Genomic DNA, 14,448 nt, shown 5'->3' on the forward strand with positions numbered 1-14,448 from the left:
TAAGAATCCCAAATTGAAATAAATGTAAAATGAGGATATAATGGTAATTTTACTCATAATTTGACATCTCAATGGTCAAATCGGCATTTTTTTATTATAAAAGGATCTCGGACTGTACGTACATTTGAAAAGTTTGAGGCAGTGACCAGTAGAAATAAAAACTTTAAGACCTCATCATCAAATGGTTTAAAGTTGGGGACCACTGCTCTTTTACCCTAAAAAGTAGGAGCTGAGACAGCACGCTTTTAAGCGGGTGAAACACGCTGTAAAACGATGTAAAATTCTGAATATTCTCACTGTGTGGTAAAATACTCCCCCTTTCCCTCTCCATAGACACAGTCTCTAACTACTCGGTAGAGCCAGCAACCGGCGACTGGCGGCGCTCGGCGGATACTGGCTGAGAATCTCGATGGACGTCCAGCCCAAGGTGCAGCACTTGCGTGTTTTTCTTCTCAAATAAGATTAGATTCTGTTTTTTCTCGTAAATGTTTAATTTGTAAATGAAAAGGGTTTAACCACTTACACAGTTTTTCCGATACAGCTATGAATGTTCTTGCAACACTAGAAATTGGAAACACATTCATGCATGTTAGGTGTGTGAGAGTTGAAATTGATGATATGAGAGTGAGGATTCAGAAGTTTTAGTAATGTGTAAATGTGGACAGAAACTGAAATTAAGATTTTTTGGTATTGCATATCTTGTGTAGAAATTGTCGTTTTATGGGAAAATTTGATGAATCCGGAGGTTTATGGGAAAACTCTGCATCAGTATAGGGGAATTTGTATATGAAAAATGGGTTTGACAGATTTTCACATCTCTCTTTTTTTTTTCCTTCAAATTTGTGAGTGTACTTGCTGAGTTTCAAATTGAGAATGCAGTCATGCATGTGAGTAAGTGTCGAAATTGATGTTTGAGGGTTGGGGTTTAGGGGTTCTAGAAATTTTGGCGCAGAGAAACTGAAATTTTGACTATTTTGGTGCTTACGTTTACAATTTTTTTTTTTTTAATGAAATTGTAGTTGTATGTGAAACATTAGCGGAATTGGAGGTTTATGCGAAATTCAGCCCTTATATTTCTGAAAATGTTAAAAATGTGGGCATGGGTTTTAGAAATGTTAAAATGTGGTATGGAGAAAACAAAATTATGACTCCTTTGGTGCATGTTTTTATATATTTTAATTTTTATGGCTATTTTGGTTGTATGTTTATTAATGGAATTGGAGTTTTATACCAAAATTGTGTCTCAATATAGGGGAATTTGAATTATTTAAACAACATTTAGGAAATTATGACTTTTGTTGAATGGTTCTTGAGTTAGGTTGTTAAACTAGAACTTTTATATTTTTGTCAAAGTTAAGATTTTCTTGAATTGGATTTCTCTGTCTTCCCAGGCTTATGCCAACTTCTAATGCTATAAATTTTACTGCATTTCAAAATAATATATGTATTTCTCTTCTTCTTCTTCTTCGTGGGGTTGGGGGTAAAGAAACATCACTGCCCGTTGCCAATGTTTGTCGACATACTAGAAGCTGCTGGAAATTTAATAATTCAACTGCCAAAGCAAGAATAATCAAGAAAAATTTTGGAAAGCTACCCAACGACCTTCATCATGTGCTAGGAATGAAGAAAAATCTCCTATTAAGGCGCAGTTGACGTCACCAGGTAACTATATTCTATTTGGACCAAAAGATGTCAAGGTGTATCAAAATATCAAAATTTCGAGTACACTTATAATGGAGGGATAGAGATTAGAGTTCATCTATGTAATGTCAGCATAGTTTGCTTACGTAGATAAGACTTGAAAGAACGAGACAAAGGATTTATGACATGCGAGACTAGGACATGTAAGTTATCACAAGCTGAAGGTGATGATGAAGAAGTCAATGCTCAAGGGTCTTCCTCAACTCGAGATCAGAGATGACATGGTATGTGCTGGCTGTCAATATGATAAAGCACATCAACTACTGTATCAAAAGTCAAGTTATAGAGCAAAGAAACCATTGGAGATGATACACTTTGATGTGTTTGGACCTGTCGAGCAACCATCAAATCGAGGGATGCCCTACATGGTGACATCATCGATGACTTCGTCACTCATTGATTCATCTGGTATCTAAATATATGAGGTATGTTTGGGTATTCTTTAGAAAGAATAATCCGAGACATTTACAACATTTAAAGAGTTCAAAGAAAAAATAGAAGAAGTCGAAAATAAGATTTGGGTCCTATGCACAAATAATGGAGGAAAGTATATGTCAAGAGATTTTTCTTAGTACTTGAGAGAATATATGATACACCATCAATTGATATGTCCAAGCACACCACAAACGGCGTAGCAGAAAGGAAGAATCAACACATTGCAGACACGTGTTGAAGTATGCTACACGCAAAGAATGTGCTAGAAAGGTTTTGGGCAGAGTGTATGAGGACAGCAGCCCATGTGATCAACAAGCTACCACAACCAAAGGTGGGTTCACGTCACCATTTGAGAAACTATGGAAAATGAAGCTAACAGTCACTTTCGTGTCTTTGGCTGTGTCTGTTATGTGTGTTGTGGGTTTGTGCATGGTTACTTGAGGAGCAAGTTTGATAAGAAAGCTATCAGGTGTATATTTGTAGGGTATGACAATCACAGAAAATGATGGAGACCCTAAAATCGATCGTTGTTACACATCAAGGAACGTGGTGTTTGACGAAGCATCTTCATGGTGGACACCACAGAAGATGGAGCTTCTAGATTCAAAGAAAATAGATGACAACTTGCAAGAGAAGGCCACAGAAGCACAACAAAGTCTTAAGGAAACAAAAGATGTACAACAATCAAGTGATGAGCAGGAGTTTACTAGCCAATACAAATTCCTTAGCGGATGGGTATGCATCAGATAACATTAGAGAATATACGGCCGAGTTAACAAGATGAGGTTAAGGTACGAACGAGCCCACAACCATAGTTGAGAAAATCAACTAGACAAAGGAAACCAAACCCCAAGTATGTTAACACTGCATTTGAAGAAGATAATAGTGCCAAAGAGCCATAGACCTTTGAAGAAGCTATCCAACACAAGGAGTGGAAAAATTCAATGGAAGAAGAGTTCGTATCTCTAATTTAAAATGAAACTTAGGATTTGATGCCAAGGCTTGATGGAGTGAAGCTTATATCTTGCAAATGTGTATTCAAAGTAAAGAAACATCCCGACGGATCAATTGAAAGATACAAAGCTAGGCTAGTAGCTCGTGGATTTTAACAGCAATATGGTCTGGACTATGATGACACATTTAGTGCAGTGGTAAAAAGCACTCAGTAAGAGTGCTTATAGCTTTAGCAATAAACAAGTCTTGGAATCTGTGGCAGATGGACGTGAAAAATGCATTTCTCCATGGAGAACTTGATTGAAACATATATATGGAGCAACCAAAGGGATTTGGAATAAATAAAAACCAAGATATGTTTGCAAGCAAAAGAAAGCTCTCTATAGGTTAAAGTAGGCATTACGAGCATAGTATGAAAAGATTGCCGAATTTTTAGTTCAAAGTGGATACTCGGTAGCACTAGCAAACTCGATCTTATTCGTCAAAATACAAAATAGAAAACTAACAATAGTGCTAGTGTACGTAAATGATCTTATCATCACTGGAGACAACAAACATGAAATCTAGCAAAGCAGAAAGAATCTATTTGAGAGATTTCAAATTATAGAGCTTGGAGAGCTAAATCATTTTTCGGGACTTGAGATGGAAAGAACAAAAGAAGGGTTATTCTTGTGCCAGCATAAGTACGCTAGATATATTTTATAGAAGTTTGGAATGATCGATTATAAATCAATATCCACTTCAATCAAGATTAACCCCAGCTATGTAAAGTTGAAGGCAATGATTTGGAGAATACAACAATGTATCGACAGCTAGTAGGGAGCTTAATCTACTTGACACTGAAATGACTTGACATTGCATATGCAGTTGGAATAGCAAGCCGCTTTATGGAAAAGCCAAAAAAGTTGCACCTTGAAGTAGTGTGATGGATCCTAAGTATGTAAAGGGAAAATTGATTATGGACTACTTTATATAAATAAAAAAAGATTGCAAAGTCGTTAGCTATTGTGATAAGGACTATGTTGGATGTTGAGATACAATAGGATCGATAACGGATTACAAGTTCAATCTTGGGTCAATTGCAGTATCATGGTGCGATAGGAGACAACCAACCGTGTCTTTGTCAACAGCAAAGGCGGATAGAGCGGTAGCAATAGCAGCTCAAGAGAGTACATGGCTAACACAATTGATGAAGGATTTACATCAACTGGTAAGCCAATGGAATTATATTACGATAACCAATCAACTATTCATATATCAGAAAATCTAGTGTGCCATGCAAGAACTAAGCACGTCGAAGGACACTATCATTTCGTTAGAGAAAAGTAAAGGGGAGATTGACTTGAAGCACGTAAACATTAGGTATCAAGTCGCACATGTATTGGTGAAAGGACTCAGTGTTCCAAAATTTGAAATGTTTAGAACACGGGGATTATAAAAAGAGAAGAGTTAAATCAATGAGTCGGTGCTGAAAGGGAGAATTAAAGATACATCACTTCCCACTGCCAATGTTTGCTGACATACAAAAAGCTGCTGGAATTTAATTATTCAACTGCCAAAGCAAGAATAATCTAGAGAAATTTTTGAAAGCTGCCCACCAACATTCATCGCCACCACAATGAGAAAAATCTAGAATTATATGCACCGATTTTCGCTCCTATAAATATGGGTTCTGGGCTTTGTGTTCCATGAATGAAAGAGTGCAAGTGAATGAGAGATATAGGAGAGAACTGAAGCATATATGTGTGTGGTCAGGAGAGAGAAAGTGTTAGTGGAGAAATATAGGTACAAGTGGTGTATGCGTGAGTGTGAGAGAAAATAAGGATTGTAATAGTGGTGTCAATATCGTTTTGAATAGTGTCCCTGATGTAGGATGAATAAGAAAGAAAGAAGAAGGAACGGGGAGGAGAAACAGAGAAAAGGGAGAAGAGGAGAAGAAACCAGGGGAGGGAGAAAACGGCCGCAAGCCACCAAAAATATTTCAATTCTAATTCATCATCAACTGTCTCAAATGAGAAATAAAACAGAAATAAATAGCAGAACACAAACTCTAAAGAGAAGGGTTTGGGCCAAACCCACTAAACAAGCCCAATAACGAAAACATAAACAATAGTCCAAATAAAATATAACTAATAGTCCAAATAGAAAATAAATAATAAATGGATGTCCGCATCAATTCTCCCGGGGTGGGAGAAAAACTCGACCCCATCGAGTAGATAAAGCAGAATGTTGCACTGAATTTGATGCGAAAGGCTCCAAGTCATGCCATGGGGGACGATCTTTCTCGATGACCAAATACCGAAACTCCATAAATGATAACAGGGATAGTTGCAGCTTATCCTCAAGGATATGATCCAACCAAGGAGGACGATCTTTCTTTGTAATCACATATCGATACTGAACTCCGAATAGTAAAAATTCATGCCACTCATCTCCAAAATCTTCCTCATTGGTCAACACAACCTGTTTATCTAAAATAGCATCAATTACATCTTTGTGTGCTGTGACATGTATTATTGGAGTGAAAATGGTAATATATTTAGGTTGGGGATCCACATAAGGAAGTAGAAAAGGATTATCAAGGAAATTAAAAATGCCTTTGTAAGTAACTAAGTCTTCAATATGTAAAGTAGAGTGGTGGCCAAAATGGACATGTGCGTATGGACCAACATGCTTTAAAACTTTAAAAGGACCAGCACTACCGGCTTGCAATATAACATAATCCTCAAGATAAAATTGAAAATATTGTTTATGCAAATCAGTTTGAAGTTTATATAATGCATTACTTGCGTGAAGCTGTTTATGGATCTTAATATGCAAGTCATGAAGATGATGCACAAATGCTTCAACTAATATCGACACACTAGCATGTGGGGACATGGAAATAAGGTCTAACGGCCGTCTAGATTTATAACTATGAACAGCTTCAAATGGATTCAAACCTAGAGACCGATTTACAGAATTGTTATACGCAATTTGAACAGTTGGGGGAATCAAGTCCCAATTTTTTAGATTTTTCTGGACTAGAGACTTGAATAAATTGCCAGGACTTTGGTTAACGACTTCATTTTGACCATCAGTTTGAAGTTGGTCAGTAGTGGGGAATGTTGATTTAATGCTAACCACAGGCGACTGGATTCTCCAAGGGTAGCCAGCGAAATCATCAAACTCTTTGAGTTGTGCAAGGGTATGACATATAACATGTGACCGAGAGCTGTCAGAAACAAAGGGTATAGTATCTAAAGTCTCGGGAAGAGTCTGGAGTCCACCTAAAGAAATGTCCTCACTATCATCGAAGTCATCAAAATCTTCAAGTTTAGGTTCATAGACTAGATCTTCAAATGGCATATCTATTACATTCTTTCGTTCTTCCATGACTAAGGTTCGATTAGTACATTTGGAAGAAATGTGGCCAAAGTCTTTACAGTTGACGCACAACAAGTGAGAAGAAGACCTTGGAGTTTCAGAAATTCTACCCTGATTTTCCAAGATTAGAGAATCACTAGAAGGGGGAGGTCCTAGAAGGGACTTAACGGGAGGAGGTGGAGCTAATGAAGCCAAATGAAGATTATTAAAAATTTTACCCTTATTTTTCAAAATTGGATGAACATCAGATGGGGGAGGCCCTAGAAGGGACTTAACGGGAGGAATTGGAGCCAATGACACCGAAGGATGATTGTCAATATGCTTTCTACATGGAAAAGGAGATTGTGGACTATCACGACCTTTACAATTATTTTTCCAAATAGGAGGAACATTAGACGGAGACGGTTTTATGATAGACTTATGATGAGGTGACGCTAATGAGATGGGTGAGCGACGATGACCACGCTTTTCATATGGAGTACTAATAATCAACTCATAATCTCGAGCTAAAGAGTAAGCATGATCAAGAGTAGTGACACCTCGAAGGAAAAGCTCGCGCTTAAGATCATCTCTCAGACCTTGGCTAAACCTACTCAAAGTCGTGCTCTCATCCTCAATTAAATGACATTTGATTCGAAATTCCTCAAATTGCGCGATATACTCAGTCACTAATTGATTTCCTTGTTTAAGGGTATTCCATTGAGTAAGAATTTCAAAATTATCTCGTTCTCGCTCACGAATCTGATCCCTATTCCTATCCCTATCCTTACGATTGGGTCGAAAGTATTTTTGATTATCTTGTCGACGATGTTGTCTATTATGGGACACCTTAAAATTATTAACATCAATCGAATGAGGGATATGTTTAAAATTTTTCGAACTAACAGATAGGGCCTTACTCTCTTCAAGAGTAGCAGTCATTTGAGTTTGAATAGCCGCTATTTGTCGGGTGAGTGCATCGAATTGTGAGGGGTTCATGTTTAAGGTACTAGAGCTAGAACTGACAAGATGACCAATATGTAACTATATGCAAAGCAATACTACCTAAATGAAATGCAATAGAGAGACCAATATGCATCAAGGACCAACGATTAAAACATCAATTTGAAATTCTCTCTCTCTCTCTTTTCTTCCCTTCCAAAAATGCAAATTAATAGTGCTGATGCTTGTAAATAATAAAGCAATGGTCCAATGCTTGTTAAGATCAAATGGTATTGTCAAGATTTCCAATCAGGTAGATAAAAGAGGTAACAATGGCACATCAATTCAGTGAGATAAATGGGGCAACAATGGCAAGTCAATTCAATGAGTGATTCCAGTCAAGTGAAGTTTGAGGCCAAATTTGTGATAGTAACAGCAACACAAAGAATCTAAGTGATGCACTTTTAAAATAAAATAGCAGTATAAATCAATGAGAATTAGGAGATAGCAACTCCCTGTAGTTTAGTTTTGATTATTTGTATGTCGCTTGATTTGAATTGCCAACTTATAAGTCCCAACTATGCTTCTGTTCTTCCCTTCGTGTCCAATGGTTTTAACCTTTGTTGACTGTAACTTGTGTTGGCTCTGGTGTGGACGTAAAACTGAGTGTGGTGACTGTGGCTTTTAGATTGTTGAGATGGAAGAGGAAATATATGAGTGTGGTAACTGTGGTGGAAGTGTATGATCTTGGGTTGGTGGTGGTGGCCTATGGCGATGAAGCGGTAGTGCTCTAGATGCCTGGGTACAATAGATAATGAAGTGGTAGCGTGATGGTGATTAGAGGCAATGGCAGCAAGAGAGTGGTTGTGAGAGAGGAATCGGGTGAAACTGTGAGGTATTTGATGTTAATTGATTGATTATAATCGGGCTTGGTCGGATATTTGGGACTGGGCCAAATGGGAAGGGGTTTAGATCCTGTTATAGAGATGGGCCAGTTTGGGTTAGTGTTTGGAGAGTGGGCCTGGGTCGTAGAGAGTAGGCTGGGTTAGTTGGGCTAAATATGTGATAAATGGGCTGGGGATTGGGTTATTGGCCAGATTGGATAATTGGGTTGATGTAATGGCCTTATTGGGCTGAATATGAGATGTGGATAATGGCCTCTAGGACTTGGGCTACTTATGATTATGTGGATGTAGATTGAGTCTGAGTAACGGGTTAAATGATTTGGAGACTAGAATATTTGACTGGGTGTTATAATGGGCTGTTTGGATTAATAATTGATTGTGTGTATGGATTAGGGTTTGCAGGAAGTAGCAGCAGTAACATAACAACTCGGATTTTTTTTTTTTCCCGCGGGTGAACAGTACCCGGGAAAAGTTTTTTTTTTTTTTCTTTTTTTTTATGGAAATTGACAGATCGCAAAACTGAAATTCTGGGCGTAACAGTACCCGCAATGAACAGTATTTTTTTTTTTAACCTAGGAAGGAAAATTGCTATCTTCCAACTAATCCTTTTCGTTTCTGCTGTTCAACAAGTTTTGGGAAAAGGGAAAGAAGAAAATTTTGAATTATGAGAAAAAAATACCCAAGATTTAGCTCTGATACCAAATTTGATGTAGGATGAATAAGAAAGAAAGAAGAAGGAACGGGGAGGAGAAACAGAGAAAAGGGAGAAGAGGAGAAGAAATTAGGGGAGGGAGAAAACGGCTGCAAGCCACCAAAAATATTTCAATTCTAATTCATCATCAACTGTCTCAAATGAGAAATAAAATAGAAATAAATAGCAGAACACAAACTCTAAAGAGAAGGGTTTGGGCCAAATCCACTAAACAAGTCCAATAACGAAAACATAAACAATAGTCCAAATAAAATATAACTAATAGTCCAAATAGAAAATAAATAATAAATGGATGTCCGCATCAGTCCCAGTGTCATATTATATAAAATTCTTTCTAAATAAAATAATATTTTTGGGGTTTAAAGTCTACAGATTATGAGCACAAACGTAGATATTATAAAATTGAGTATGCTTTTGTACATTCTGATTTTGGGCCTGACTCAAACCTTTATCTACTATTAAGTAGTATTGTGGGTGGCTTACCAAGTGTCAAGAGAAGCTTATGGTGGCTTATGGCTCCTTGAGACACTGTTCAAGATTCCATACCATGATGAAATGAACAAACAATTTTATTGCCCTTGTTTATGGGATGGTAATAGCCATTTGAGGACCATAATGCGAACTGGGTTCATTAGAAAGTTGTAATGAGAATGATTAAGACAGTTACATTTGGTTTGCTTATTATTATTATTATTTTTTACTTTCCATCGACTCTTAAATGATTGGACTCCCATCATAATCTAGACACCTATGAATTTGTAATGTGCATGCTAAGTTTATATTTTCCTTATCTTCCATCTGCTGCTAAATGATTCGACGCACTTCTGAATCAAGACACCTGTGAATTTTTTATGTGCATGCTAATTTATTTATGTTATTTTATTTTATTTTTTAAAATTATTCTAAGACTTAGGGTGGTGCTTAATAGAAATAACAAATGAGGATTGAAAAATTCTTAGACCGACGTAAATTTGTCTCTGAATTATTAATACAACAAGGAATGTTTTAATATCCACACATGTATGTTTGAGTGCTTCTTGTATACATCCTGGTTTTGAAGAGTGACAATTGTTTTTTCCAGAATGCAATCAATACGAGGGAATCGGTTGTCTCGTATCCATCAGCATTGGGGCACGCTGGTCAGAATATGGTTTCAATGGAGGACGTGCAAAATGTGATTCATGGTCAGCAGGCAGAATACATAGTCAACCACTCTAAGGTTGTCCTTAATTTCCCAAATATATGTCGGTTTTTTGATGAATATGTCATCTTTGTCATTTAACCATCTCCAGTATACCCCTATTGCTCGAAAAAATGATGACCGAAGTAAAACAAGTTGATTTAATTGTTGCAGAAAGTTCAGGAAGATATACTTGCGTTAGGTCAAAAAATTAAGCATTATGAAGACAATATCAAGTGCTTAAAGGCACAGCAAAACAGATTGGAGGAGTCAATTTTAGATATGCAAGGTATCCGTGTTTCCAAATTTCATTTACACTTCCATGTTTGCAAAAGGAGAACTCACGTAAATATTTTAGTCAAGCTATTGATGATTTGATAATATCGAAATATATAATACAAGGACAACTTAGTGCTTCAGCTGTAATCTCATTATAGCATTTCTAACGTTATAGAGGGAGCACACACTGCTGCTATTTTCTGAACTTACTAATGGCTAAGCTATTAAATAAATCATTACGGCTGTAATTAGCGGCATCTTTGGCTCCTCTTGAGTTTGGCTACCGTCCTGGTTCTATTCTGTCTTGTTATGTCCGAATTGCATTTTGAAGTAATTATCTGATGTTATGTTCATCTAGTTGCTCTTGGCAAGTATCATACAGAAAATCGTGCAACAGAAAATGTGAACCATGTCCATATGAAGAGTGAGGAAGAAACAATTGAACATATTCTTAGGCATGAGAAATCTGCAGCTGCCATCTTGTGTCAGCTCAAAACTCATCAAGGAGATCAGGCTTCCAATCTTCAGTGGACAAAGGATATAGTCGGTATTGTTGCTACAATTGGAAAAGTTGATGATGATAACCTTAGCAGGTTAGTCCAATTCTGCAGTTCTTGTTTTCTAATCTCTTTTCCTTGTGTTAATTTTATCGCAGCCTTAAACTATAGTTTTGATAGACTGGATTATCTTAAAGTATCTTAGCATTGGCTTATTGCAGGATACTGTTTTCTTTTAAACTTGATTTGAATTCTAGAATATTATTTTTATAAGTGTCTATAAATGACTCTCTGCCTGTTTTCCTTCATTATGCCAGTGAGTACTGATTCTTAATCACAAGTGGCTTAGATCCTGGAATCCGTGTCATTGATTTTAAACTAATTGAAATTAAATTCACTAGTTTGTGGATGATGGATGTTAGAAAATTAGTCAAGAAATGTGGTAAAAATTGTACTGTAATTATTTAATACATGGCTGAATCGCTGATGTGTTCTTAAATTCTGGAACCTAGGCTTCTTTCTGCATACTTGGGGTTAGAAACCATGCTAGCAGTGGTTTGCAAGACCCATGATTGTGTTAAAGCGCTGGAAACATATGACAAACAGGGTTTGATAAATAGAAGTTCGGGCATTCATGGACTTGGATCTTTTATTGGGAGGCCAGTGGATGGTCCCTTTCTGGTGTTTTGTCTCGAAAATCTGAGGTGTATGCTATATCTGAGCTCATTGTTTTGTTGATCAATCAATTAGCTTTAACTCGCATTTTGCTTTATTCTCACTTTTATGGTTGTGTGTTCAGTCCATATGTTGGTGAGTTCATAGCTAAAGACCCACAGAGGAGGCTCGATCTTCTAAAGCCAAGATTAGCCAATGGAGAACCTCCATTCGGCTTTCTTGGTTTTGCAGTGAATATGATCTCAATTGATAGCGTGCACTTGCATTGCATCTCAAATTCTGGGAATGGCCTGAGAGAGACACTATTCTATAACCTCTTCTCGACTTTGCAAGTGTATAAATCAAGAGAAGACATGCTGAAGGCCCTTCCTTGTATAACCAACGGAGCCGTATCTCTTGATGGTGGGATGGTAAGAAGACCTGGGGTGTTCTCCTTAGGCAATCGGTAAGAAGTTTGATTTTAATACAATGTTTGCCAGTATCTTGCTGAAACATGACACAATCAAAGCATATCTTTAGTTTTAATTTATTCTGATAGATGGACAGGCCAGAGGCCTTGTCTTTCAACCTCATTCTGATGAGTAATCACAGGTTTACTTGTGCACATCAGAAATAATTGTCTATGTTCAATTGCAAATAGTAACTTTGTTGAATATAAATTCACCTTCAGTTTTTCTGATTAAGGGGAGTCATTGACGTGAAATTCCCAAAAAGCTCTGAAGCTTTGAAACTACGTGAGAACTATTTCGAAACTGAAAAGCGAATGAAGGAGACAAAATGGAAGAAGGAAAGAATGTGGGAAGATATGCAGAGGGAGCAGGCATTGTTGGAACATGCAAAGTTCAACTATGAAATAAAGAAACAAGAATTTGTACAGTTCCTTGGTCAAAGCTCACCATACACTGCTCAGGTAATACCTAACATATCTATTAGCAGTCTATAGCTCTCATGCTTTATAGCTTTCGACATTTAATATCAAGCAGACAGTAGAAGTTAAATTTTCATTAAGCTGATGTATGATGATTTTTAATGCATTCTACTGGCTAATAACTACGGGGTCAAAAGAACGCTGTATCAATGGTTCATGGAGAGCAAGTGTATATTTTGGATGACTTCAAACTGGTTATGTAATTTGAAAAAACTCAATTATTCTAAATTCAAATACTGAATTTCTTTCAGAATCGTGGATATTATGTAACTTGTGTTTAGATAATATCATAATTGCAACAGTATGTAGTGGGAAGGTGAAAACCTAAGCTAGTGGTAGATCAAGTAGTTGCAAAAGATAGACAACATGTAGTTTGACGATAAAACCATTCCTCGATCGAGCTTAATGGAGAGTTAGGAATTATTTGGTGACTCCAAATAGTTCATAAGGGCTCTGTTGAGTCTCTCGGTGACCTCAAGATACTCTTGCAAGTAACTGATGGAATAATTGAGATGCTTTGCTCATTTCCATCAGCCAAATCATGAAATATCTTGTTGCACAGTTTTTTTCTGTATGTAATCAACAAAAAAGGAATACATACTATTGCATGTTCTTTTCAATGACCATATGATCCTTTTTTTAAGGAACTAAAACTAGCTAACAGTTTCTATCTTGAGCTATATTCCTCGTGAACTATTGTTTTAAAAGTTATACTGGACTGGACTGGACATTGTACTGAACCACATTATAGCTTCTTTTTCACTCTTAATGCCATATCCAGTAGCTTCTTTTTCACTCTTAATGCCATATCCAGTAGTGTCTGGTTCACCTTACCAAAGACACCTTAGTGTTTGTCTGTTGCAACAAGTTCTGCAGTTTTGTTTTGCATTGAAAACTAAAAGTATGGTACCTATACGTGCAGCATTCATATCAGGCAGGACAATCAGCCCCAAAATAATGATCTCAGGGAGAACAGAAGTTTAGCTGCAGCAGAGAGAATGGAAGCTACTAAGTAATTTCTGACCAGATTGTGAGTCGCTGTCGTTTCTCCGTATTTGAATTTTACATGGCTAGATTAGCTAAGTCACTTGCCATCTATTTATGTTTCTTTCTCAAGTCTCTGCTGTAAATGATGTATGCTTTCCTTGGAGCATGATCTCATTGTCATTAACTCCCTTTTTGCTTTTGGTAAGTTGCACTGGCAGTATGTAATTACTGTAGAAAAACGAGTTAAATTTTCATCTATTATTACACGGTACTATATAGTCTAGTACAATTTTCCAAACATGCTCTTTAGGTGTCTACAATATATCTTGTTATGGTGTTTGAATGGAGCCGAGCCAAGTGGCGAATTTTTCACAAAATTCAATTTTATTTCTTTATTAATCTTTCTAAGGCTGGAATGGCGAGGGACATTAGTTTTGAGTCCAAGTTGGATCTGATTCTTCTTTCTTGATATTTTTTTGATGTAATAGTTTGTACCCATCAACAGTAACTCTATTTGGATTACCTTAGAAAATTGTTTGGATTAGCTTAAAAGTTTTCTGTTACGTTGATCGAGATTTAGTTTTTAAAAAGGTAATTTTATCAATATATAAACTTTCAAAAACTGGTGCTTGACAGAAAGCATATACTGAAAGTAACTTTTACTCCATTTTAAGCCTAGGTAAACATCAATTAATGCCTTCTAATAAAATTTGGAGTTGGGGAATAAATTTTTTAATCATGCTACATATGCGTTGTCCATTATACTCTTTCACATGGTAATATTTACACTCTTAATTTTAAGGGTTATGCTACACAAATCACGGGAGTTACCGCTCGGATGACCGCACACACAGACATGGGGGTGGGGATTTATTAATTCACGTGGGACCCACTTGTCTCATGTAATG

General features: G+C 36.8%; 1 protein-coding gene across 3 annotated transcripts; it reads left to right on the top strand.

The window, feature by feature from the left end:
• The first annotated feature begins 242 nt into the window (after nt 1-242).
• LOC111405635 (protein DEFECTIVE IN MERISTEM SILENCING 3) lies at nt 243-13,840 on the top strand. 3 transcript variants are annotated; one of them, XM_023034604.1, is made up of 8 exons: nt 243-427; nt 10,076-10,213; nt 10,349-10,463; nt 10,836-11,046; nt 11,463-11,654; nt 11,750-12,070; nt 12,310-12,535; nt 13,476-13,840. In XM_023034604.1, exons 1-8 carry the CDS (start codon nt 410-412, stop codon nt 13,509-13,511), a joined length of 1,257 nt encoding a protein of 418 aa, XP_022890372.1. In that variant the 5' UTR covers nt 243-409; the 3' UTR covers nt 13,512-13,840. The 3 variants fall into 3 exon arrangements, with proteins under 3 accessions (XP_022890372.1, XP_022890369.1, XP_022890373.1); XM_023034601.1 differs by having other exon boundaries at nt 248-427; nt 10,812-11,046; XM_023034605.1 differs by lacking the exon at nt 243-427 and adding an exon at nt 1,640-1,662 and having other exon boundaries at nt 10,812-11,046.
• The last annotated feature ends 608 nt before the right edge of the window (nt 13,841-14,448 follow it).

Source organism: Olea europaea, chromosome 12 (genome assembly GCF_002742605.1).
Source record: "Olea europaea var. sylvestris chromosome 12, O_europaea_v1, whole genome shotgun sequence".
In the NCBI taxonomy this organism is placed as follows: domain Eukaryota; kingdom Viridiplantae; phylum Streptophyta; class Magnoliopsida; order Lamiales; family Oleaceae; genus Olea; species Olea europaea.

What these genes read in the sequence shown, in the direction of transcription:
- LOC111405635 (XM_023034601.1), top strand. An exon ending in GATGATGATAACCTTAGCAG is followed by an intron (nt 11,047 to 11,462) that starts GTTAGTCCAATT and finishes TCTGGAACCTAG; the next exon opens with GCTTCTTTCTGCATACTTGG. An exon ending in GCTCACCATACACTGCTCAG is followed by an intron (nt 12,536 to 13,475) that starts GTAATACCTAAC and finishes CTATACGTGCAG; the next exon opens with CATTCATATCAGGCAGGACA.